General features: G+C 36.7%; 1 protein-coding gene across 13 annotated transcripts; it reads right to left on the bottom strand.

Moving 5' to 3' along the window:
- Positions 1-1683: 1683 nt before the first annotated feature.
- On the bottom strand, positions 1684-27070 carry LOC103720929 (tobamovirus multiplication protein 1-like). Of its 13 annotated transcripts, XR_005508307.1 has the most exons (14): positions 26793-27070; positions 20722-20812; positions 20594-20646; positions 15470-15562; positions 15274-15345; positions 13259-13331; positions 13119-13164; positions 12963-13026; positions 12405-12539; positions 11775-11828; positions 10293-10400; positions 4398-4472; positions 3285-3362; positions 3154-3201 (listed from the first exon to the last, which is right to left on the bottom strand). XR_005508307.1 is itself a non-coding variant. In XM_039118944.1 (13 exons), exons 1-12 carry the CDS (start codon positions 26931-26933, stop codon positions 3109-3111), a joined length of 993 nt encoding a protein of 330 aa, XP_038974872.1. In that variant the 5' UTR covers positions 26934-27069; the 3' UTR covers positions 1684-2239; positions 3105-3108. The 13 variants fall into 13 exon arrangements, 6 of the variants coding, with proteins under 6 accessions (XP_038974872.1, XP_038974875.1, XP_038974871.1 ...); XM_039118944.1 differs by lacking the exons at positions 4398-4472; positions 10293-10400 and adding an exon at positions 1684-2239 and having other exon boundaries at positions 3105-3201; positions 26793-27069; XR_005508306.1 differs by lacking the exons at positions 4398-4472; positions 10293-10400 and adding an exon at positions 1765-2239 and having other exon boundaries at positions 2754-3201; positions 26793-27068.

The raw sequence follows: 27070 nt of genomic DNA, 5'->3' as shown, positions 1-27070 counted from the left end.
ATAAGATTTACTTACTTCTTTTGTCTGAGACTGTCAGACTTCGCTAGGGGACTTTGCTAGAGTTATTTGAAATATTAATAGCAAAATTAATTTCTAAATAATAACTTTAAATATACAATTAGAGAAGATTTGACCGAGCATATGGTTGTTTCATGCGGGTCAGGTCTAGATGTTTGGCTCAATGAATCAGACTCAAGCCGGCCAAGATCAATCAATATGGTTTGTCATTGGAGGTTTCAAAGACATTCAACTGGGTCGGGGTAATCGATTTAGTAGGCAGCCCGGGCACCAAGGCAGATCAGGGCCCTTTGCAGGGGCAACTCGGGTTTGTAGATCAAGTTGATGGGACTCGGTTCATAGATTCATGGGTCTTTTTAGATGGAGAAAGAAAAGAGAGAAAATATGAGATAGTTATCTGTCCTCTTCTTATTTTCTTCTTTCTTCCTCTTTCTTGGGAAAACAGAGGAGGAAGGGAGGTAGTTGGTGGTTGTGATTGTGGAGGTTCGGCAAGGTGGCAGTTGGCAGGGGGTGGCAACAGCGGAGAATAGCCGGCGACGGCGGCCGGCTAGCCGAACCCAAAATTAGAGTCGAGAAGAGGGCTTATTGGCTCAGTCATTCTCGGATCCCAACCCGCTTGCTGGCGGCTGAGGGTCCAGCTCTGGCTTAGGGTGATGTAAGGGGCCAAGGCTCTCGGCGATGAACGCGGGCAGCGACAGTGGTTAGAAAAAGAAAGAAAAGAGGGAAAAACAAAGCAAAACAGGAGATCCTTTTTTCCGAGTGGTTTTCAGCCGATTTCTCAGTCGACAGCCATGAATTCTAGTCGTCCAAAGAAGAAGAAGGAAAAGGGAGGAAGATCAGAATGTTACCTCGGCTCCGAAGGCGTTGGCAACCCCGATTTCCACTGAGCACAGTGTTGGGCAACCGTGAAATGGAAAAAAGAAGAAGGAGAGCTGATGACCATCAGTGGAGGGCTTAGAAGGGTGGGGAGGTGTTTATATAGAGGAAAAACCAACTCAAACATGGAAGGGTGCACGGCCATGTGAACCATTGCTCACATGGACTTGCGGCCTAAATCATGTGCAAGCCAGCAATGGGTCGGGCTGATCAAGTGGATCAGGTTTGGACCGGGCCTTCACCAAAAAAAAATAATTTCTTATATTCATAAAAAGAAAACTAATCTAAAAGAAAACTAATTTCTTATATTCCAAAAGGGTTTTGAAATATATAGTATACTATTTTTGAATCGATTCAGTTAGTTGGGTTTTGATTATAAATTTAAAGATTCAAATCTAATGCTTACCAGAAGTAGGTCATGTTTTTGGTGAGCTTAATCCAAATAACATTGGGTTCTGGTTGGATTGGTTTAATTTTGGATTGTTTCTACACGGGCAGCTCGTCAATACAATTCACTTGCAATTATAGATGCCACCATTAGGCATGTGCTAATCGTATTACTCACTTAAGTTTGCATGTTTTCACATGTGAACAAATCCAAAAAGTAAAAAAAAGTTTAGTACTTAGATGCTCTTAGATACCTGCTGGTGATTTGTGTTTCTGATAAAGGGGCTTGAAGTTGACGAGAGAATTTTATATTAGTAGCAGTAGTTGTTTGGTGCATTATATCACGTTTTAGTAGGATCAGAAAGGTGTATTAGAAAACGAGAGATTTGTTGGCCAGCTTCATGGTTAGAAATCAGAGTTTCACGTTACTTTTCAGGAGAGATTGATATAAACACCAGTCAGACCCATAATGGAAGATACCCAGATTTTAACAGAGATCTCATTGACACAGTTTTCTTCACCATGATATCATGATTGCCAAATGTTCTACAGGTCCTTGGCCAATGCCACATTTCTGCAGGGATACCCAATCACAATCATGGCACTAGCAAAGCTGCAGATGGTTTCAAATTTTTCAGCAGCTTCGCAGATTCCATTGTTGATGGCTTAAAGGTTGTTAGAAGATTCAGAGACTGCATGGTGAGGATTCTGACGTTAACAGCTCATGCGGCCACCAATGAATCCAGATCCTCTCTCCCTGCATTTGCCCTGTGCTCATGCCGGACCCTGCACACTGCATCGACCGGGGCTCATGGAGGCTCTGATTCAGCATGCAAGGCCAGGCACAGATGATCTGCAAATGGCATGATCACCTCCTGCAGCTCTAGCCGCAGGATGCGAAGTTTTTTTTTTTCTCTCCTACATGATGTGGGTCAAGCATTTCTGATACAATATCTGCCTGCAAGTGATAGCAAATTATAGAATGCTCAAAAAACTTTGTTGCATGGTTAGTACAAGACAAATTATTTCATTTTCTGCAAGCAAAACAAAGTCAAGGTGTTTCATCGTGCACGTGTTGGGTTGGGAGGGACGGGTTTCTAATTTTCTTTAAAAGTAATCCACCAGCTCATTTTCACAAATTTATTGACAATAAAGAGCAGTTCATGCTGAAGATTAACCCCATCATAACTTTGTTTCTCCAGGAACCAGGACTGTGAGAGTAATTGAAATTGTTAAACCTGTTTTTTCACAATTGTATCTATATTGCCTATTTCTATCAGGCTCAATATGACTGTATTTTTTTATTGAAATGTGCGGGAAAACCCACTAATTTATCAGAGAACAATAAGACTATATTACTACGATACAAGTTAAAATTAGTTATAAATAAAACAAGGCTGATAACAAGAACCAGATCTGTATTAATAAATAAAAAAACAGAACCTATAATAATACTTATCAGGCATTCTTACGGGAAATTCTTTTTAGCTGTTGAACTTCATTGACTTCATTTATGCACTGATAGTATGTAGCTGACAAACTTCAAGCCCCAGATACACTACACCCTTGAATGAAGATTTGAAAAGAAGACAACTTCTATGCAATATGCATGATCACTACTGACTACCTCTTTGAAAGCAGCTAAGGCATCTGAATAATACAGAACACAACCTCAATGCGGCGGTAAGTAATTGAAGGTGCTTATACACCAAACATATTTTTCATCATGAGCCTCGAATAAGTAGAAACAAAGGGCCTCCAGCACATTTTGGAGTAAGCCATGAAATATTCAAGAAAAAAACATCCGGTAGGGATACTAACACCTTCTTAGCGGATAGGATGATATTGCGCTGAGATTCTTTTTGGAGGGAGCTTGCGCAGTATGTACAGAACAAGACCCGAAGGAAGAATCTCGGTCAGCTGATTTATACAATTAAAGGTTTAGTACTCAGAAAACGCTTAGCCATCATCTAAGAATCCTACAGACTATGTATGTAATTTACCATATAATAGAAGAAATTCAAAATTGGGTGATCCAAAACATCTAGAGATTCACTGGAATCAAATGCAGATAATCCAACCTGCAATCAAGAACAAATACAATGCAAAAAGTGATCAATTAGTGAGCTAGAAAACAATAGGAGAACAGCTTTACAGAACCCTTTGATGCAATCATTTTGTATAGCTGTAGCATTTTTTTGCCTTTTCTGGGTAATCTCTAGGTGTCTTCCCTTGAATCTAATTTGAAACGAAAACATCTAGCAGTTGTTGGCCTTACAATCTATGCTGCAAGTCAACCATAATGGAATATTTGAAGTGAAGAAATCTGAATGAACTAAATATGCTACCAGATTCATCAGATTTATTTGCTTTTAGGTAATCTCCCATTACTTGAACAACGAAATTTAACCCTGAAAAAGACGTAAAAAGACTAGCAGCAATCATGAAGAATCCAGTCTTCACCAGCTGGTGAAGATTTACACTGACATTCTTTTGTTTTCTTTTTTTGGTAGATCCTTCCAAGCTTATATACAAGAGTGATCTTGTATACAGGTGAACATCTGTTTACCAGATATGATCTTGGTTCCACAATGCTACAACTAAGTTTTGGGTAAAGAAGACGAAGGCAGGTTTCTTTATTTTCAAAATTTAGTCACCGTAGCAACTACACTGAAGGAAACAAGGAACAGTTAGTGTCAAAAAAAGTTGAATTTTATGGGGTCCTACGGTATCTTAAGTTTAATTAATCAGCAATTGAGCATGCAAGTAATTGACCGTCTAATCTCTTAAAAGATTGTAGAATTCTTCAACCTTCTACTATGGTGTAATAGCCTAGATTTTTTTGGGCTCGTGGGCTGTCTCGGAGTGGCCAGGCCCAGCCTTTCTGCATGCGTGGCACGTGGTGAGAGCGTGGAGGAAGACTCCTTATCGGAGTCTTCTTCCTCCCCGACTCCAACGAGGAAAAAGGGAGTTTGAGGGCTCATAGAACATTGGCAAATCAAGGATTTCTGCCTCAGTCCGACGAGGCACTCCAAGCCGGCCCACGAGCCCAAAAAAATTTGGGCTATTACATTCTTCCCCCCCTTAAAATAATTTCGTTCTTGAAATTAACTTACTTAAGGCTCAAAATTTGAAAATACTCGACTATTATTTCATCCTTGAGCTCTCCAATAGTCTTCCTCTTAGAGTGCCTGCTCACAAAATTTTGATATAATAATTATGACATAAAAAATCATAGCATCTTAAAACTTGATCCTTTCATCTATACTTCATAGCAGGTTCTCTTGATCTCTTTCAAAAAAACACCAACCTTCCAACCTTGGATTTAAATGCCATGATATATTTTTTCGGCCCAAGAAATTAATTGCTCTTGATTAATTCCACACAAAGATTATAATTGGCTTAACAGAAATAAGAAAAAGCATTAGCATCAAATGCTCTTCATAATCTATAATCCTCTTTCTTTTCTTAACTTCGCCCATGATTTAATAATTAGACTTTTATTCTAGGAAATCCTCAAACCCCTTAACAATGTCAAAGCTAGGAGTAGGGGATCTATGTTAAAATATTTCATGTCCAAGCTTGACCATGGAACCATCAATCGATTAACGTTAAAATTGAAATGACCAAAAATAGGACCCACTGGTGAAAATTGCATAGCTACCTTCAGTAGCCAAAGAATCACGATATTCTCCTTTCCTAACTTAGGTCTTCTATCATAATATCTTTCGGATCAAAGAATTAATGTCCCTAACCAGTTTTAAAATAAAGCAGACCGCCATACTTCCGCTGTGCACTCTGATCTAACCCAACAAACACTATAAGGCCACTAAATAATTTCTGACCAAAATATCATTTTGCATTGGGACTAAAAAATTTAAATTTTATTTTCTTTTCAGTAGAACCATAGCAGAACCTCTAAATCTTCTTGTTCTCAATTTATATAGAGTGTACTTACCATAACTAACCCTCAAGCCATTAGTCAAGTTTAGGATCACTGAATGATCTCCACAACCTTTTTAGAATCCAAAATATCTAGGTTTAATTTAAAGTGAATTAACCTTGGATTCTCTCAGCATTTTGATGACAATCTACATTGATCTTCCTTCCAAAAGGATTTACTCCAAACTCAATGGGTTAGAAATTTCTAAGCCAATATCACTATGAGTAGAATTAACTCTATTAATCTCCAATTCTTTCTTCACCAAGATTCTTATTATTTATCAGCAATACTATATTTGATAACTCATGTAAGCACCTCTACCCAATATGATATTTTACTAGTGACTTCATCAACAATAACAAAAGATCCATGCTCAAATCATAAACCTAGACTTGAGTTTAATTCAACACATCCAATAGCCTCCAATAATTATGAAAAAAATCTAGTAGCCCGATCCAAATATAAGAAATCAATTTACTAGAATTCTCCACCAATTTGAATACTCTATGGCCTTAAAAATTAAATCCACCAATAGAAATACACCTATTTGTAGTATCCAAACATAACAATTCCAAATATAATCCACATATAGATTTAACCTTGAAGGACATTCCTTTCTAATATCATGAAAAATCTTTCTTAGCTCACTCCAATACTATGACAAATCCATGCACAAACTCCACTCTAATAATTAGCAGCAAAACTAAAAGTGCAATCACATCTACACCCAAATCAAGTTTGAACTTCTAGGTCATTCAAACAACATCTAAACATGGTATAACTGACATGCCATGGTTAACCTTCCTACACTTATCTTAGGTCAAACCTCTCTTATCATGATTAGAGACAAATCATCCAGTCTTTTTGTACTCATCGTAAACCAAACCCAATACATACATTTTATCAAAATGCATAGTGATCTTACACCTAAGCACTGAATCTATTTCTGCTACTTTCGTCATGTCCCAAGTGATCATAACCTCAAGATTTGATACATTTCTATCACAATCCCTAGTGATATTTAAACCTATGCTCGGATACCACTCTGTCACAATTCCCAATGATCTTAAACTTAAGCTCTGATACCATATCTGCCATGCCCCTAGAGATCATAACCTTAAGCTCTAATACCACTTCTATCATGCCCCGAACCCAACACCCGAGTCTAGAACGCGACACGGCCACACACTCCCTAAGACAGAGCCTTAGACCTAGAAAATATGCTAGACTTGAGATGAACAAAATTCACACAATGCTAACAATTATAATTAAATCATTCCACTAATATTAAATTATCAACTAGTTTAATTATAGATTTTTCGATGTCCATCGGTATTAATAAAATAAGGGAAATAACTAATTGATGACTAGCTGTATGAACTCCATGTTCCTCCCATTCTAACTATGCCTCCTGTGACTCGAAAAAAAAAGTAAGAAGAGTATGAGCTTTTCCAGCCCAGTAAGAATTCTAAACCACTATACCATAAGTAACAAGAAAATAATCAATTAACAATACTAGATAAATGAATATCGTATCAATACTCAGAAAGCTCATAAATAATATGCACCTAAGTTCTCATTATCTTTTCAAATAAGCATATATATATATATATTCAAATATAACCAATTGTTCAACAATAGATTCTTATATTATGTCATCCATTTCTTATTAACTTGATTTTCAAGTTTCTCGTTGATTAACTTCCGACTTTGGACTAACCAAAATCATAACCCAATTCGAGACTGCAAAATCCCACATGTAAACCCAGGGTGGCTATCCCCATGTGTCAGCCAATGGCACTATAAAGATTCCATGCATAAGCCCGTGGAGGCTATTCCACCCACAAGCTCATGGAGGCTATCCCCATGTGTCAGCCTATGGTGCTATAAAAATTCTATGCGTAAGCCCATAGAGGCTATCCCACGCATAAGCTCGTAGAGGCTATCCCTATGTGTCAGTCCATAGCCCTATAAAGATTCCACATGTAAGCCCATGGAGGCTATCCCATGATAGGTTAGTCCAAAGCCGAAAGTTAATCAATGAGAAACCTAGAAATCAAGTTAATGAGAAACTGATTACATGACATAAAAAACTGTTGTTGAATAATTGGTTATATTTGAATATATATATATATATATATATTATGCTCCTTTGAAAAAAAGATAATGAGAACTTAAGTGCATGTTATTTATGAGCTTTTTGAGTATTAATACGATATACATTTATCTGGTATTGTTAATTGATTATTTTTTCATTACTTATGGTGCAGCGATTTGGGATTCTTACTGGGCTGGAAAAGCTCATACTCTTCTTACTTTTTTCTAGAGTCACAGGAGGCATAGTTACAAATGGAAGGGACGTGAAGTTCGTATAGCTAGTCATCAGTTAGTTATTTTTCTTATTTTGCTGATACTGATGGACATAAAAAAATCTGTAATTGACCTAGTTAATGATTTAATGTTACTAGAATGATTTAATTATAATTGTTGGTATTATGTGAATTTTATTCATCTCAAGCCTAGCATATTCTCTAGGGCTCTGCCTTAGGGAGTGTGCGACCGTGTCGCATTTTGGACTTGGGTGTTAGGTTCGGGGTGTGAGATATGGTGTTACAAATAGGCAATTCTCAAGCTAGCCCACCACAAAAGCATTGGCCTGGCTTGGAGTGGCTGAAAGGTGAATTCACCTTGATCCACCCCCGAACTACAAATCTTGGGTTGTTTTGAGTAGCTCAACTATGGTTCATGTAGCCCGGCTTGAATCATGATGCCCCAGTACCACACCAGGGTCAACTTTTATGAGCCAAGTGGTACATAATAAATCATTGGTTCCTTATACATTGCTTCTATTAAGCTAATTAGGAGTAATTTCATTCATTGGCTAAATTGATTAAGATATTTCTCATTGTTAAAGGCTAGGCTCAATACTAAAACAAGGTAGACACACAAGTCTGATGTTTAAATCTTCGATGAATGGATTCGAGAATGTACAGTTTGTGGAATGTTCAAAGTGCTTTCAAGTACCACATTAGGTGATATGTTTTGAAGACTAACTTACAAGGCTCTTCTAACTGGACTTTTAGATTTTAGTCCTATTTAGGTACAATAGGACTTATGAAAACATCTGAGAAATACCTTAGCATTTGGAAGTTGAAATTCCGAATTGGAGCCAAAAATTGAGATTTTAAAATAAAGTTAGGTAATCAGCTTTTTATTCTTGAAGAAATAGAATCTTACTTTTATTGAATTCAAATAGGGGATACTTCCTTCCTTATTTATGGAAATGAAAATAAAAGGAAGGTGAGGACATTTACTAAAATGGGGTTACATGTAAGTAAGTCTTCTTCTATTTGTTAACTATGGACATATTTCTTGTTTAATAGTCTATTTATTGAAGGCTTAAGCTTGATTGACTTACCCTAACACCCAGTTATATAACCTAAGAAAATTAGCTTTCTTAGGCAACCGACCTACATAGGCAATTGACCTCGTGGTGTCATTTGTGAAGGACCCACTTAGGTGGTGGGGAACCAACATAGTGAAGTAGGCCCCACATAAATCTGAACCACCCCACCTTGCATAGAAATAAAGGCAAGGAGGGAAGCCAAGGGGGAGGGAGGAAGGTTAGTTTGGCTAGGAGGAGAAGAAAAGAATTTGGTTTTTGCATGATTAGGTAAGTCACTCTCACCATGTCTTAGAATTTAAGATTGCTTAGTGTTTAAGTCCCATAAATTAAGTCTCGAGTTATGTATGGTTTGAAATATTAACCATATGGTCCTTTTCTATGATTTCCCTGTATAAGTAAACCTATCTCCATGACCATGGATTTAGAATTTGGTTATTGAATCCATTTGATATAATTTTATACATTATTTTGGATTCCTAAGCTAAATCATCTTTTCCAAAAAGCTATGATCTCCCTCCCATGTAACCTTTCCATGCCTCAAATTAAGTCGTGTTTTTGGAGCTGCTTCTTTTGAATAGCCAATTCTAAACCTAAGAGTTTTATAAAACTACAAAAAACTTCAGGTTTTAAAGCTCAGAATGTATTCATGTTTTGAATTTCTACTTGGTTTGAAGTTCATATACTTCAAACCTAGGAATTCTTTTAAGCTTTAGGACTGTCCAAAATTGGCTTCAGCTCCACATTTTTTTTTCATGATTCAAGACCTATGATGTGGCAATGACTTTTGCCTTGTTCGTTCTATAAAAATTTGGTACTTTATCAATTTGAAGCTACATTTAGAATTTAATATGGAAACTTTGAATTTTCATGAGATTTCAAATTAATATTTTGGAACACATGTATATATGCACTATAACTTGAAATTCCATCTCCTTTTGAACTCCTATATCAGATACATTCATTGGCGCATATTATATCTATTTTGTAAGGCATTTATAAAGTTTATAGATTGGAAATATAACAAAAATGAAAAACTTATTGGACCCCTAGCTTGGTGTATCAAACTCATTCAAATTATTTATAAGGATATAGGTGGATGCTTGGACAGACAGTATATGTGGACCTTGAGGATTTTATATGGTCTTATCCAGTTTACCTGTTCCCTAGTGAGCATTTATGTGGCCTCTTCTAGTTCATTGAAGAGGATTTTTTGTCTCTTAGTCTATAGTCGGTATTCATATGACCTCAAGGTATAAGTGAAACTTTCTAAGAAAATATGAAAATTACATGAAATACAAGAGCTTTTGAAATACAAATTGTGTTTTCCCATTTGACTTTGAACATATATTTGACTTGTGATTTTGTGTAGGTTATTTGGATACTTTTCAAAACTTCAGTTTGAACCTGTTGTGACATCTTATTTTCTTATTGAAAACTTTGCTTCTGGGAATTTCATAACAAAATAATTTCAATGAATTTTGACTCCAGCTTATCGTTGACAATTTGATCATTTTTTATGTTGAAGTCATGTATTCCTGCAGACACTTAAATTTTTTGATCATGGTAAGGGTTTACTTACTGAACTTTGTAGCACACTTCAGTAATTACACAATTTCCAGAGTGATTAGTAAGAGATCTAGTGCACTTATTGGAGGAAGTTACCCTAATATCCAGGTCATCACTCGAGCATCTTTGACCTTCCATTGAGCCAACTTCGTAGGATCCGTAGGGGCGGATCATTTCCATCTATATGACCCCACAAATCCTTCCCTGTGACAAATATTTGAAACTAAAATTCCCAGGCAGAATAGTTCTTACCAATGAATTGGGCATTGAAAGCATCAGAATTGCTTGCTGACATGGTGAAAGAATGCCATCAATTCACAACACAGCAGCACAGGAATAACACAAGGATTTTCAAACAGCACAGCACCAAGAAAACCAGAAAATCCGAAAGACCAAGAGCACTAGAAAACATATTGCAGCAGATCCAGAAAACACGCTGCAGAGAAAGCTGAAACCCAAGAGCCCTAGATATCTAGGACTAAATACCAAAGAAAGCTAAAAAAATCAGAAAACTCAGAGAGCACAAATGGCTCTGATACCATGTCAATTTTGCCAAATGTCTCTCAATGTGAGAGTGCCTTTCATTAAATAGAAAACTATACAGAGATACATCCCTAATTTTGTGCTCCTACCAGCTATCATATCTCTCTAAATATGGAAAGATACATCCCTGATTTTGTTCATCATATCTCTTTAAATATGAGAAGATACATCCCTGATTTTGTGCTCCTACCAGCTATCACATCTCTCTAAATATGAGAAGCTATTTACGGTAATTATTATACAGATGTGCATAGCTCTTACTTTACAAATTTATGGTTGTTTTGTGCGGCTAATTTGTGCATGTAAACTGCTAACATGCGTGTCTAAAACCCTAATGGGCTGGGCCAGAACACACCCTAATGGGCTGGGTTAGCACACGTCTATCATACTAACAGTACCAATCTAGTTTCTGGTGGTTATTGTTCATGCTTATTGTAGCATGAACAATATCACATGAACAGTACTGCAATATCAAATGAGCCCATCAAGCTATCAAATAAGCTTTAAGAACCTCTATCTCAACTCTTGAATAAAAACTAAAAAAAAGAAATAAAAGGAAAGTAGAACAAATAGAGAACTAAAATTAAATATAAGAAAATCATTAGTCCTGCAGCACTCTAATACATTATGACTTGATGTTGGATCTCCATCACCTACAATGTCGAAGTTGGATAAACTAATTGAACAGTCTTTTAGAATAGAATGATCTCGAGTCTTCTTTAGTGATCAGAAACTCTCAAGTCTTTGTAATTGATGTTAAGTAAAATAAGAATAGCACAATGCGTAACATATGACATGATTACCTCCTATTAATAAAGTGACTCAACAATAAATAGGACTAACTTAAAAAGAAAATAAAGATTCTTTTCATATGAAATATACTACAATACATTAGCTCATAACATTTATCCTGCAACTAATATGCACCTCACTGTTGTTTCCTGATTCTCGTGAAATGAAACTCAATGCTTTTGTAAAGTTCATACTAGCAAAACAAGAAAGCAAATGTTCATGTATTCTGAAAAATATACATACCACAATGCACCTTATAAGGAAGCAGGTGAAACAGATTGCTGTAACATATCCAACCTGCAAAGTAGTCATAGATGCCAGTTTCACATAGGGCCTTGCTTCTACATATTTTTTCCAGTCACTCATATATGCTAGAGTTGGAAAGCAATTATTTCAGATTCACAGAACTGAAATGTCATGATTTAGATAAAAATAATTACCAATGCTTACACATTTTGGCCCAATCCATGTTTTTTTAATTTTATAACAATCGAAAAAGCATACACTCCTTATGATATTTAGGAATAATCACTTCGTACATAAAAACCAATTGACTCCAAAACTAATGATATATGATACTCAATATCAATATCTATTTGATAAGAGTTCACAGATTATTTCATTTGTTTGGCAGAGAAATAAAAGAAACAGATGATGAATAATAAGAATGAAAATTCGCAATCATATAATTGATACCATATCTACGGAACTATTTAATGATGATAGCAAATTGTTAATAACAAACTAGCAGCGTAAATTACCTAAAAAATCGAAAAAGAAAAAGAACAAAGGAAATAATGAAAAAGAAATGGTATCAATCATAAATAAGTAAACCAAAAATAGGTCCTCATTCAAGACAAGTTTGGGATATACAAAATCAAGCCTTGGTACATGCTGGGGCCAGACTTGTAGATCTGAAGTTATCTTCACTGGATCACGGCCAATGCCAGCCCAGTCCAAGCCTGACCTGTATCCTGATAATCCACAGAAACTGATAATCCACTCAACCTGCTGACCAGGACCATTATCAGGTCATTTAATCAGTCAAAGCTGGTGAGTGCATAACATGTGCTTTCATAATTGGTGAAAGCCTGCTGCGGCCAATAAAAGAGAGAGGTTATGACAAGATATAACTTGTAACAAATGTTGCCAAACAGTGAGTTCATTTTTGTGCAAAAATATAATCAAATCATACTCGGGGTACTATTTTAGGAAGAGTAAAGCATTAAGTGAATAATTGCTTGCTCTTAATTCTTTTTCAGTCTTTTATTTGATTTTCCATATTCTAGAGCATATCAAGACAACAAACTGTATAAAAGCACAGCTACTGTCTTCCAGTGATAAAGAAGACGAATAATGGTAGTTGTTTATTTCATCATTATAAGAGATCAAGTCAATTTAATATGTAAGTAATCATAAAGAATCACAGACCTCGTGCAGTTTCTTTTGTCGCCCCTTCGATTCTATTGGGAATCGCCTCAGCATGACAAACAGCCTGAGGCAAAAATCAAACATTACCATGAAAAATGCCTGCATCAAAGACAAGTGATGTTCGGGTCCACATGAATACCTTACTAAAATCTTTACCTTCCTCCATATATCAAGAAACCAAGTGCAGCTACAAAAGACACAACTGAAAAAAGAAAAGGCACAATTGTGAAATGAACAATGAATACTATATAAGGAACCTTTTAAGCAGTACAACTGTGCATGAAATCAAAAGTTACCTGCCATAAAGATCTTTCCAATAGACTCAACAACCTCATTATCATTTATCCAGAGATATATCCATATACAGATCTGATCCACAAGTGATCAGTGTGAGCACCATTTTAAATTGCAAAGTGTTTCACTAATAATGAGTTTTAGTTTTACTCATTCAGGTTTGGAATATTCTATCAACTTGGCTGCATTTCTGTGCATAATTTATTTATTAATATGTTGCATATAAAGGTCCTTGGTTGTCATCCTACGAATAAAATAAATTTATAAAATGTGGCAAAATTTCAACTAGCATGAGTATGGTTACATCATGATAGAGACAATAAAAGGATTAAAAGTGACACCAAGATTGGACAGCAATGACAGTTATGTAAGCAGTCAATGACCATATTGAAGCTATCAAGTTCCATCATGAATTTAAGATTAGCATTAATGTAAGAGCCATTTCCAGAAGTAAAGTTAAACTGCCATTACGAACATATGGATCCTATCATAGGTAAATATTTTATTATTATTTTAGGACAATTTCCAAGCACTGTCAAATATTAGCTAATACACTGGCCAGCAATAATTATTTTTAAATGAGAAAGATACTAACGACCTTCAACTAGTATTTCCTTAAATAGTTGAAACTTAGTACAGAACCAGCCACAAGTTCTTCCCTTTTGTACCTCTCTATGCTCCACTCTGACAAAGAAACCTCTGCTCCACAACACTTTCCAGTTTCCATACATGACTTAACAGAGAACTGGAGTTGCATTCTTGGAGATACTTCTATAATCCCCCTTCAGACTAGCATCTACTAACTTAAGTATGCCCCCTCCTTTAATACCCTTTCATTCTAAAAGAAAAATCTGATAAAATTGTCTGTCTAAAAGCTCTTAACAGGATTCTGTGCCTGGAAATGCTTTGTCTTTTCACAATCTATCTCATCTAGAAAACTGGTACATTTTCCACGTTCATCATAATTTGTTTGGAACCGAGTTAATGTATATTTGGACTTCAGTCTTTTCTGCCTCCCCTAACCTATCAGTAAAAGACAAGTAACATTTTCCTTGTTATGATAACACCCTTCTCTTTTGAGCAAGCTCCTGGTATGGGGTTTATCATGTTAGTCTAGCAGCTAGACTAATTCTAGCTACCAGCATCCACATCTAATTTATATAGGACGGATCCTTTCTGCCGGCAATATCACGACTCTTCGCTAACTTAACCAGCCTGCCATTAGAGTTCTCTTTCAGCTGCAAATCTGCTAGTATATTCTCCTTCCAACAGGGTCCGCCACACCAGTACCAGGACTCATACCAGCTGGCGACAAGTTTGGTACAATACGGGTTTCTACCGTTCCATGCCTAGGCATACTGAAATAGGGAGAGGGAGGGGAAGAGGAGAAGTAGAAGGAGGAAGACAGGAGGAGGGGAGGGCGAGAGAGAGAGGGAGGGAGACAAGGGGCTTACTTGGGCATCGGTCAGCATCGATCGGCATCAGTCAGCATCGATCGACATCAAAGAGGAGCGGGATGAGTAACTGAGTGAGCAAGACAAGCAAACAAGCCACCAATGACAGACGTAGCAGAACTTTGAAGCTCCGATCATGGCAGAAGGGGGGAGATATAGGGAGAGAGGGAGAAGACAGAGAGAGAATGGAGGGTCGGGGGACATTAGGGGGTTGGGGAGGTTTTCAAGGGACTGAGCCGTCTCAACCACTCGAATCATCCTGGTTCTTGACGGATCTGGTTTTAGTACAGTCCGAACTACCAGATTTGGGATGGTTCAGCATACCGTACCATCCAAAGATTGAGGAAGAAGAAACTATTTCATTGAATGAAACATTAAGCTGTAGCACTAGTTAGTCTATATAAGAGCCTTCTTTGATGCCTATATCATCTAATAACCAATAGTAGACCACATATGACTGGATTAGTGAAGCTTATGCCTTCACATAAGCCTAATCAGTCAGTTAATCCCAAAAATTTGCACACATACTGGTAAAAACAATTCTGAAATGACAAAACAAATACCTGAATGATATATACCGCGCAATTAATGAAGATATATATGAATTTTAGCTTGTCTGCCGGAAGACTCCTTGCCTGACAATAAATTATTTTTCCATTAAAGGTTAGAATGCTAAAAGAACCTGTCTTCAGATTGCATATAATCACTAACTAACCTCCTGATTACTAATATGAATTCAGAACTGTGCTTCAAACTTACCTGATGATATATCTCAGCCCAAAATAGTACAAGTAGTGTGTATGTAGAAAAAAACAATATTCCAGGGAGGTCCAATAACACAAGAGTACATACCTGTTTGCAGCAAGCATCAGTTCCCAATCAAATATATACTTCAGCAAGAAAATTTCAACAACAATGCAGGTTAATTGAACAATGAAACAAAGTTTACAAAAGAGTAAAACATTTGTTTTATAGGATCCATTCACATGCGAACATTTCGAATCCATAAAAATTTGTAGTAGTTAAAAGAATTAAAGGACATCACCAGAGGATTGATAATAAACTAATTTTAAAAAGTACCAAGGCATGGCTAGCCAACATAACCATTTGACTATTTTTAAGATCAATATTTTTCCATCCTACACATATAGTGGAAAAACAATTTAACTTATTGGTGTTAAAATAAGATGCAAATTTTGTATCATGGAAAATAAATTGTATAAACCTGATAGAAAACAAAAGATTAAAATCAAAAATTTAGATGTACATATACACCCCAAAAGATCATGGAAAAAAAAATAGATTGTAGTATAACTACAACTGTCAAGTAAATTTTTCTCCGTTTGCCTCCATGTTTCCATGGCTCACATGCTGTTCTCAGAAAAGCAAAGACCTAGAAATCATGCCCCACACTGAGACCTCTTTCCAAAGCTGTAACACACTAACTCTCCTCAGTCTCTCTTATATATTAGATGGATCAGTCACTCATAGTCATCCATCAAATGCTCTCCCCTTTATTATGTTGCCATGTGCACCGCACATACATTATAAAACTAAAGTGTTGAGGTCTCCTTGTCTTTTGGTCCCCATGACTCTCATATAACCAAAGAAAATTGCAGCCCCATGCTGCAGCCATCTCTTTGCAACGAGATAGACTCTCCTCCATTCCTTTTAACATTAGATGAGATCTCAGCCATCCTTCAACTACTTCCTCTTTATATTGCAATGTGCACTGCACATTCTACATTCTAGTCACAATTAAAAGCTGAACCTATTCTTTAGCATGTCTGAGTTTATCTATTCCTCTTTTCCATGCATGCAATATGATAACTGGGTAAAAATTAGCAGCAAATTTATTTTCCTATCTCGAAGTATCCCCTAAAACTTTATCAAATTGCTCAAAAATTTTAGCTTGTAAATTTCTACAACCCAAGTTGAACTTGAGGATCAGACATATTCAATTTGTGCATTAATATTGGAAAAAGAGATGCTCACTTCAACAGAAGCCACAGAAAGCAAACAAATCTAACATAACATTAGCAATTGCCTCATTATTTTTCTTAGGTTAGAGTGTGATGTGGTAGAGTTCGATAAGTATAGCATGTGTGCTCAGAAAGAGGGGGTGGGGTTCAGTCAGTGGGTGGGGTTTGTTTGTTTCTAAGGGATCTTCCTTTCCACTTCCGCATCCAAGTTCATGCAAATGTATTCTCCTGACTTGATATTGCACATGTCAGATAAAAATATTCTATTAGCAATAACTAAATTTCCACAGAATTTCCTTTAGGACAGCAGGGTTAGTATAGAAATGAATCAACATCATCATGCACATGTTAAGTCAATCAGCCTCCTCATCTTTTTCTCCTAACAGTCTCAGCTAAAGGATAATCAGTTACCTTTGCAATACAGGTTGTAAATATCTGTTGTTGGATGTAACAGTCTCCCAAATGCGGTGATCTCAAAGCTTTAGACATCATAAATAAGCCTTATGATTGTATTCTTATTTTATAAAGAACAAGATTCATTTAAGTATAAAATTGAAAAGTGTCATTTCCAATGATCATAGCAAGATTGAAAAGAGTCTTTCCAATGATCATAGAACATCATGCATTAAGGCTTCTAAAGTCATAATGATTGAATTCAATATAAACCATTTTTAAGAAAAGAATCCTGCACCGAAATTATTTATCAATAAAATAAATTAATAAAAATTAAAATAAATAAAAACAATTTAGATATTATTATAATTAACAAGCTAATTTTTAACCAAGAAAGAATTTAATAAATAAAAATAATTAATAATAAGTCTTCAGCCATGTAAGGACTTAACTAGTGGTTGGTTCTGCTACCATGGCATAAGATAGTATCATTTGCAACATGACTTTTCAAAATATGGGGATCTCCCATCAATACCAGATAGCTTGACTATCAGTTGGTCCATGTCAATGCATACTAGCATATCAAGATATCACAAAGATATGCTTCAGTTACTTGCACAAAATTTGATATGCTTCAATTACTTGCATAAAATTTATGGCTTTCTCTCAGCTGTGATTATTGATTAAAGCTATAACTTGCACAAAATTGCAAACATATTAAATATAAAAAAAATCATATAAAAGATTGATTATGTAAGAAAGTGTTGATGGGGAGTTATTTATAAATCTATTCCATAAAGATATTAAAACCCAGAAGCGTGTTTTACATGCGGACCCATGCGGACATGTGTTAGTCTCAATCATGTAAAAGGTAGATCTTAGATAAATATATAGGGCCAAGAAACATAAATAATACCTTCCAACTAGCTTTTTATGTAAGATCCTAGATTTTCATAAATGGTATCAAAGTGGAACTAGTCAATAGCCTATGTAGACTAGGGGTCATTACAGCACAGGCTCCTTTGGGGCTAGCCACTGAGCTAATCATGGTGCTTGTGATTAGATTTTGATTGGACTAGCAAGGATGCTACGGCTCAAATGGAGGAGTATATAAAGACCCATGCAAGCATGTATCTTAAATTGGGATAGTATGTGATTTGTAACAACCAAGGTTCACGATACCAATGCATACAACTACATGCCGACATACCATACTGTATTACCGAATTGAGGGTCGGTATGTGGGGCATATCAAGTCTCGATACGCCAAACTCAACACCATATCAGGCATACCAACACCATAGTAACGATCAAAGACCTCATCCAAAAAGGCTACTTAAAAGGTAATATTTGGATTCCTTAACCCTCACACTTGCACAAGCTCTCACATACTCCTATTTGAGCTTTGATGTCCTCACCAAGCAAAAGGTCCAAATCCATTCACATTTAATAGCAAATACCATGATCAACATGTGGCCAGCTCTAAAAGATTTGTACTGCAGTGCCTCCTAATCCACATTGGCTATAACCTAGTTTGCTCTGTATCTTGCCCAAAAGAGCTAGCCGGAATGTAACATTTGGATTCCTTGCCCTTGTATAAGTACCTAAGATCTCCCCAATGAACAAACCGTATGGAAGTAAACACAAGCCCGCACAAGCTCTCACTTTGAGTTCCTTGGCCTTGAATAAGTACCCAAGATCTGGACTGATCATAGGATAAGCCCAGTGTTTGTGATTGGATTTTGATTAGATTTAGATGCCTAGCCAAATGAGAATGCCAAGGCTTAAATAGGAGTATATAACGAACCATGCAATCGTGTCTTGAATGGAGGCAGTGAAGATTAGAACCCAAGATCTCACCAAAAAGACTAGCCAAAAGGTAATATTTAGATTCATAGCCCTTTTATAAGTACTAAAGATCTCTCCAATGCACAATCTATATGGGAATAAGCATCCGCTCGCATGAGCACTCACATACTCTCCCATTTAAGCCTTCTCATCCTCCCCAAGCAAAGGGCCCAAAAAATTCAATCAAACCTAATAAAAAATACCACAATCGGCCACGATCAGCTCCAAAAGGATCTGTGTTGCAGTGTCCTCTAGTCTACATAGGCTATGGACCTAGTTTGCTCTAATATCATTTGTAACGACCTAGAAAAGGCAGAAACTCGCCAAAAAGGCTGCTACAAGCAAGGTTCGCCATCTCGATACTAGACCTCTTACCGGTGCCACACGAGCATAGTGTTGGTTCGGTACAAAAATTTTTTGGCGTGCCGAGTGTCAGTACGCCACCCGTACAGAGTGTCGAAACTGAACCGGTGCGGTATGGTACGCCTCGTACTACCCAATTTAGGCTGGTACGATGTACCTTAGCTAGAAGGTAAGATTTAGTCTTCTTAGCATCATATAAGTACCGAAGATCTTTCCAGGGTACAATCGATGTAGGACTAAACACAAGCCCACAGAAGCTCTCAATTTTGATTTCTTAGATCTATATAAATACGTTAGATCTCCCCAATGCATAACCAATGCAGGTCCTCACATACTCCCCCATTTAAACCCTTGCATCCTCTCCATGCTAAGAGTCTAGATCCAGTCAAATCCAATCACAAACACCATGATCAGCCAGTCATCAGCTCCAAAAGAGCCCATGTTGCAATACCCCCTAGCCATACATGGGCTATGGACTGGGTTCACTAGGATATTATTTATAGCAATTCAAAATGTCACTCAAAAAAGCTAACCAAAAGTTATTATTTGGGTTTGTTGGCCCTGCATGTGGACTCACGTAGGCATGTGTTTAATTTCACTCGCTTTATAATGGATAGATCCTGGGTACATATACAAGGCTAAAGAACCGAAATAATACCTAGTAGCTAGCTTTTTGGATGAGAACATGGGTTGTTGTAAATGGTATCAGAGCAAACCAGGTTCATGGTCTATGTGGACTAGAGGACAACCCAGCACAAGCCCTTTGAGGCTGACTTTAGGCCAATTATGGTGTCTATGATTAAATTTGATTGGATTTGGATCCTTGACTTGATGAGGATGCTAGAGATTAAATAAGGGATGTGAAAGGACCCATGTTGTAAAAGCCAAGATCTCTCTAGAAAAGCTTAGCTAGAAATTATTCGGATTCCTTAGCCTTATATAAGTTTTCAAGACCTTTCCAACACACAAATGATATAGGCCAAAACATGCGCTCGTACCAGTTCCCACACATGTATTGGAACTGGTACTTGTTTCTTTTAGTAAGTTAAACTATACAAAATTTCTCCTTCATCTCAACTATGTATATCAATTAATATATTTACATTCTCATCCACAACAAAAGGAAAATTATTTTTTTAAAAAAAAAGAACTAGCAAGCATGATGATGCCAACTCCATTTGCTTTACTAAATAATTCGAAGGCAATGTGTCCATGTGGATGAGCACCTCACCAACCAAATTCTAATTAAGCAATCTAGACTAATTTTACTAGATCAAACTATCTTAAAACAACTTACTCTTGGTCTGAATAGAAAAATATCGGTGTGAAATCCAAACACAACAGCACGTACTGCATCCAAAAATCCACAATCAGTAATTATGAAATGAAACAAAGACAAATAAATAATCAAGAAGCCAAAGCCACCTCCATTCACAACAAAATTCATAAAATGGAAGATCTTCTGAGTTGTCCATCCATATTCAGGGACTCGTAGCTGAATTCGGATTAGTTGAACCTGAAGAATATAATAATAATTTGATCTTTGAGTTTAATAGAAACAAAAATTTTCTTGCAAGAGAATATATCATTTCAAATATGTAGAAATAAGCACTCAAAGCTAACAAGCGAGAATCCAACAGTAGAGACATAAACTATGGTAAAGAATCATCAGTATCCGTATCGTATATATTGGTTGCTGCAAGAGTTCCTAGCTTTTTCTAGCCTTTCAAAAGTTATTCTATCATAACTCTTCATTCAATTTTTGACAAATCAATACGGTGATCTTCAAGCTAGTTGATGCAAAAATCATTCCAGACAGCCTACGCTAAATGATGTGGATTCACAATTGTAATATTTTATACTGCTTAGTTACATGATACTTCACACACATCAAGGCATTTAAGTTTGCTAGATGCTTCATAAAATGCCACACATTACTCAAACTAAACACAAAACTTAATGATTTTACATGTGCATTATGCTAGATTAAACATTGACCTTCTTATTATATTCCTGAAATCGTACAAGCTACAATGTGATTATATCACCGGTTTATTCATTCTCTAATCCCCCTTTTAGTATGGAGAGAAAAGACCTTTTCTGAAAAGGATGATGCAAATTTCCAGATCATCAATGAGTTCAATGAGATTGATTTTATGAAGAGGGGGGTAAACAAGATTATTAAAGATTATCATGGTTTAAGAAAATGCCAAAATTGGATGGTATGACCAGTACTGTGCCATTCTAGTGCACAACAAGCACCGAAACAGGTGCTAAGATGCCAAAACAGCTATACTAATACGTTCCAAGTGTATCGATTTGTACTAGTACTGGTGCATACTAGTGCATGCCGGCATTAGTGTACCAGTTAGTATCAATAGGTTTTCAATTTTTTGGAGGCTGTCAGTTTTGGTTCCGATGAAAAAATAGTACTGGTTTTGGTATTGGTATTTAAAACTTTGGAGATTATCTTTAATATCACATGAAGTGGATTGCAAAATAGATAATGGTATCCAAACTGAAGTCCAAATTAGCAACACTGTAAGGTACCAGAAAGACCCTCATGCAACCTAGACAACTTAATGTGGGCGCCAATTCTGCATGTTTGCCAAGTGTTCAATGCTTTAATCACCAAAAATCTCAACATAGGAAACTTCCATACAGTACATTTTGTATAAATGAACAACAATGTATATATCTTATACTGATAACTAGCATAGTCTAACTAATCAATAGCACTCCTTTTATTAAATAAGCCTTACATTCACGCACTAGTAACATTAAAGCAAAAGGAGAAAATGATTGACACTTCATTAGATGTCTAGGTGCTTTACAGTTAGGAATTCATGTATCATCAACTATGACAAGGCAGTATTTGACCACCTAATCTTGCCTCAAAGTTTTGTTACCATATACTTAGAAAAACGTATATACACTAGATTTAATGGTGAGGAGGGGGTAATCCTTGGTCTACATGTAGATGATATACTGATTTGTGGCACTAACCTAGATATAATAAATGAAACAAAATCTTTCCTATCTAGTGATTTTGAAATGAAAGATCTTGATGAAGCTAATGTTATTTTTAAAATGAAATTATTCATAAATGAAAATGGCATGATGCTAAGTCGATGTCATGATGTTAAAAAATGCTAAAAAGATTTAATCATTAGGTACAGTAAACTGAGATTATATTGCTTATAACAAAAAATGTGGAACCATCCCGAACCGCCCGGCAAACTAGGGGAGGGGGGAGAGGGAGAGGAAAAGAGAGAGGGGAGGGCAGGAAGGGAGAGAAAGAGGGAGGGAAGGCCACCGAAGGCCCGCAAAGGGTGCCAAAGAGGCCCCGAAGGGTCGGAGTGGGGGCTTCGCCCTCCGAACCTCCATTTCGTTCAAAATAGGGATTTGTCAGGGCCATTTTTTTATTTTAATGGAGTTTGCTAACTTTATTTAAAATTTTCAAAACAAAAAAGAAGCCCCAACAGACCCCTGTTTCGAACGAAATAGGGGTCCAAAGGATGGAGGCCCCGCTCTAGCCCTTCGGGGCCCCTCCAGCAACCCTCCCTCCCTCCTCTCTCTCTTCTTTTTTTTTTCCTTCTCTCTCCCACTCCCTTGCCCTCTCTGTTGTGTCGACACGAGCCCAACATGGGGGTGTACCGAACCGTGCCACCGGCCAATCGGTATAGGGCCTGGTACTGGCACGGCATACCTTGGCTTATATAGCTTGTAGATTAAGTAAATATATTTCTAGGCCTAACCAGCCATTAAGTGCACTAGACAAAGTATTAAGGCCAAACTCGAGTCTAATGATAATGGTCTCCATTATACTACTGACTCTAGGTTCTTGAACAATGTGTTTAGTTGTGGAATAGAATTTGGAAGGGGTGTCCCTTATACTATTGAAGGGATAGGCCTATTTCGTTGAATAGGTCCATTTTGATGTTTGTTTGAAGGAATAAGTATATGGAATAAGTGGAGGGAATAGGGTGCATCAATACATATTGAACTTTGCAATAGTTTGGATTTTATCACAAAGACCAAATTGCCCTCTCACTTTTTTGAGTATTTATAGAGTGGATAAGGGCCAAATAGTAATTGAAGGAATAGGGGCAAGCCCGTTCTATGATTTGTCTATTCCACTATTTTGGTGAAATAGACTTATACCACATGCACCTACTTATAACTCCTCATGGTATGCCCTTTTTGGCATTTGGCAAGAATATCCCCACATTTGGGGGGGATATCCCCCCTCCCACCTCTTCTAGAACCAAACACCACCACAGAACATAGTGATGCTAACCACTCTCAAAGTCAAATGATAGAATATCTAAAAGTAGATATGTAATCACTTTAGTTGTAATGTTGTCTCTTGGAGACCAGCTACGCAAAATTTTATTACTCAGTTTGCTATAAAAGTGGAGTTAAGGCTTAAGAATCTATTAACATATCTCCCATTATCGACCAAGCCAATTCAAGCCTTATCAGTGCACTACGATAATTAAGCAAATATAGGTAAGGTTAATGGGGGTTGAATCAAAATATTATTGTGTTAAGGATCAAAAGGAAAATAGTATTGCTGCTTTAAATTATATTAGATCTATTAAAAATATCACAATTCCTCTTACTAAAGGGAAAGTGCAAAGTCTAATCCAAGATATGGTAAGGAGGATGAGATCAAGACCCACATTTAGTCACCAAAACTAGCAACCTAACCTATTGACTAGAGATCACAAGAAACAATTTCACTGAATAAAACAAGCTGATGATTGAGTACTAAGAACATAGAGTTAGTTTAATTCCATATACCCATGGCCATGATTTTAGTGCTCGATTGCAGTGGTTAGGGAAAGAGCTTAAGCTTTGAATGAGTTTGAGACAAGGTCTGTCGTACAGCCCCCTACCGCTAGTACTAAGAACACTGAGTTAGAGTTTAATTCCATATACCCATGCTCATGATTTTAGTGCTCGATTGCTGTGGTTCAGGGAAGAGATTAAGCTTTGAATGAGTTTGAGGCAAGATCCATCGAGCGGTACGGGGCATACCGTACCGTATCATGAGAAAACTGGTATGAAACTCAATTTTGAATTAGTACAAGCCCTCTACCGCCCCGTATCACTCCGTACTGAGGTGCATATCGACTTGTACTGGGGCATACCGAGGTGCATACCAACCTATATCGAGGCATACTGAGGTGCGTATCAACCCGTATCAAAGCATACCGACCTGAGGCGTACCAAGATAAAATTGAGAAAAGTGGTTACTATTTTGGTACATGATGCGTACTGTACCGAACCAGTAAGGTATCGAAATGGTACCCTGTACTAAGATTGCGGAACTTGGTTTGAGGCCCATAGTTTTAAGGTAGAATGTGTGTTGCAAGGCATCCTTTGTGAGCTCATAGCCTATGGGAATCAAGGTGATGCTCTATAGTGCTTATGAAAACTGTGATACATGTGCATGACCATTAAGACATAGCTCAAACTATGTATCATGTAAGTTCCAAGCTCAAGACAAAAGTCAGTTAAGACCTATGTGATGGAAGCTTGTCAATGCCAGATGCAGGTTCAAGTCTAAAAGACACGTCATCAAAAACATGGTATATAACATTGCTCAATTATTTCCTTTTGCAAAAAAAAAGATGGGAATTGTTAAAACTTGTTTAATAATTTCATTATTAATGATATTTATTATTTTTAATTATTTTTAAATTTCTTTATTTGACTTATCCTAGCTCATTCTTTTATCCCATTGAGACTTTTAATGTTAGCCTAGCACACCCATATTGACCTCTTGATTTAAAGGGGAGTGGATAATATGGATATTATAGTTATGGCTATTTATCTCAACTATCCTCATTATGAGTATGAGAGAAGGCTTTCCCAGTTACAATACTATTTTTCCATCTAGAATACTATTTCATCTCTTGAGCCTTCTATTTTTGGCTTGACTACATTTTTTCCATCCAATAAACAATTTCATCTCTTCAAGGCGATTGCTATGCATAGCAATTGGATCAGCTTCCTCGCCTGAGTGCAGTATTCAACAAAGTAATTGTTGTATCTTGGAGTAGGACTGCTTGGAACCCATGCCTAACCATTGTAGTTAGTTCTTGGCATGTCACTCTATACAGGCAACAAACACCTGACATCTAAAACTTAACATGAACTTACTTCTGCAACTATGCCCACAATCTCGCACACATTACAGCTTTCTTGCATAACTAACCTCACCTCACTTAGCAAGACCGGTCCGCACTAAAAGCATTAATCCACATCTGGCATGATGAGAAGTTTGAAGCAAGAAAGGTTGGTAAGCTTTTTGCATTCTACCCTTTACTTTTATAACTTGGTTTTATAAGTTTATGATATCTACTTATTTCTTCTCTTATACAATTGACTTTCCAATGGATACGCTTTTTTCTCATCCCCTTAATAAAAAGCCGGTATTGTCATTTCCAGTTTTTCATGTTTTCTAATATAATGATTTTCTATAAACTTTTATTAAAAAGAAACATCTGGACCTATAAAATCTCACAAACTGACAAAGCTTCCTCTTAAAGCATCAATATAATATTTCTAGAATAAGTGGAACAAGATTACTGTATCCCACATGAATTTCTCACACTTTCCCTTTCAAGCAATCACACAATAAATTTCCTAAACAATCAAACCAATATTTCATGATAAGCAGCAGAATTTTTGGTATCCCATATAAGCTTCTCACAGTTTCTCTTTCAAACAGTTGCGCACCATAATTTTTCTAAAGACTTGACTAATATTTCAGGATAATCAGCATTCTTTTGCCGTAATCCACATGAATTTCTCACTTTTTTTTTTCTTTCAATCAGTCACATACAAATCCCCAAACTAAGTACAACCAAGAGATGTGATTAAATTATATAGAAACATAATATTATACGAATATATACTACCAGCGTCCATGAATAAAGAATATGTCGATGAATTCTCACAAGTTACAACAGATCCATTGCATTCAATGAAGATGCGACAGCAGAACCTAAAATATGACAGAAGCTTTTCCTCCTAAACCTAAAAGAATAAAGCAAAAGAAGTCCAGCCTATGACAGAACGGAAAAAAAAAAAAGGAACTCTGCAAAATCCAGTAATACTGATATCACAAAGCCACTTCACCAATGGCAGAGTATGACATCAAAAAACAAAGTCCAAACAAGAGATACGAGTCAACTCTAAAAATAACATATTATTCATGGGCAAGAAAAAGACAACCAATGTCAACAAACTCATTGTTTCCAAGGAAAATAATGCAGCAGAACAGAATTTGAAGACAACGTATTCATTCTCCTTAGACTAAATGATGGAATCCAAAGAACTCCAATTGATGACAGAAAGAGACAACCTTTCCAAATGTTTCCAACACATAAAGCCATTCCAGTAAAAAAAAAAAAAGAAAAAAAAAAGATACTACTAAATTAAACTCATAAAACATCCATAGATGAAAAGGACAGAGGAATAACCAGAGCCACGGCCGAGACGACGGCATAGGCGGCGCAGAGGAAGTAGAAGATCACATCCTGCCATTTGTCCGACTCATTAATCTCATCCCACCAGGACCTCAACGCATAGGCCTCCTCCCGAACCCAAAACGATTCCCTCATCTCTCTCCCTTCTCTCCTCTCCCCTGTGTGCAACGAGCGAAAAGCCAAATAAGGTAGGAAAATAGAAGGAGAAGCCTCTTCGCCGAGGGTGACCTAACGGTCTTGTCTTCCTTCCTTTCTTCCCTATGTTTCCATCA

Source organism: Phoenix dactylifera, unplaced genomic scaffold (genome assembly GCF_009389715.1).
Source record: "Phoenix dactylifera cultivar Barhee BC4 unplaced genomic scaffold, palm_55x_up_171113_PBpolish2nd_filt_p 000451F, whole genome shotgun sequence".
Classification (NCBI taxonomy): domain Eukaryota; kingdom Viridiplantae; phylum Streptophyta; class Magnoliopsida; order Arecales; family Arecaceae; genus Phoenix; species Phoenix dactylifera.
Note: the sequence above shows the minus strand (reverse complement) of the source record. Positions and strands in the feature narration are given on the sequence as shown.

Bases quoted from the DNA above. Each gene is read 5' to 3' on its own strand.
- LOC103720929 (XM_039118944.1), bottom strand. From the start codon at position 26,933: ATGAGGGAATCGTTTTGGGTTCGGGAGGAGGCCTATGCGTTGAGGTCC. The intron at 13,332-15,273 runs GTATTTGTTTTG...CTTGTGGATCAG, and splicing joins GCGCGGTATATATCATTCAG to ATCTGTATATGGATATATCT. The intron at 11,829-12,404 runs GTATATCCCAAA...ACTACTTTGCAG, and splicing joins ATGTACCAAGGCTTGATTTT to GTTGGATATGTTACAGCAAT.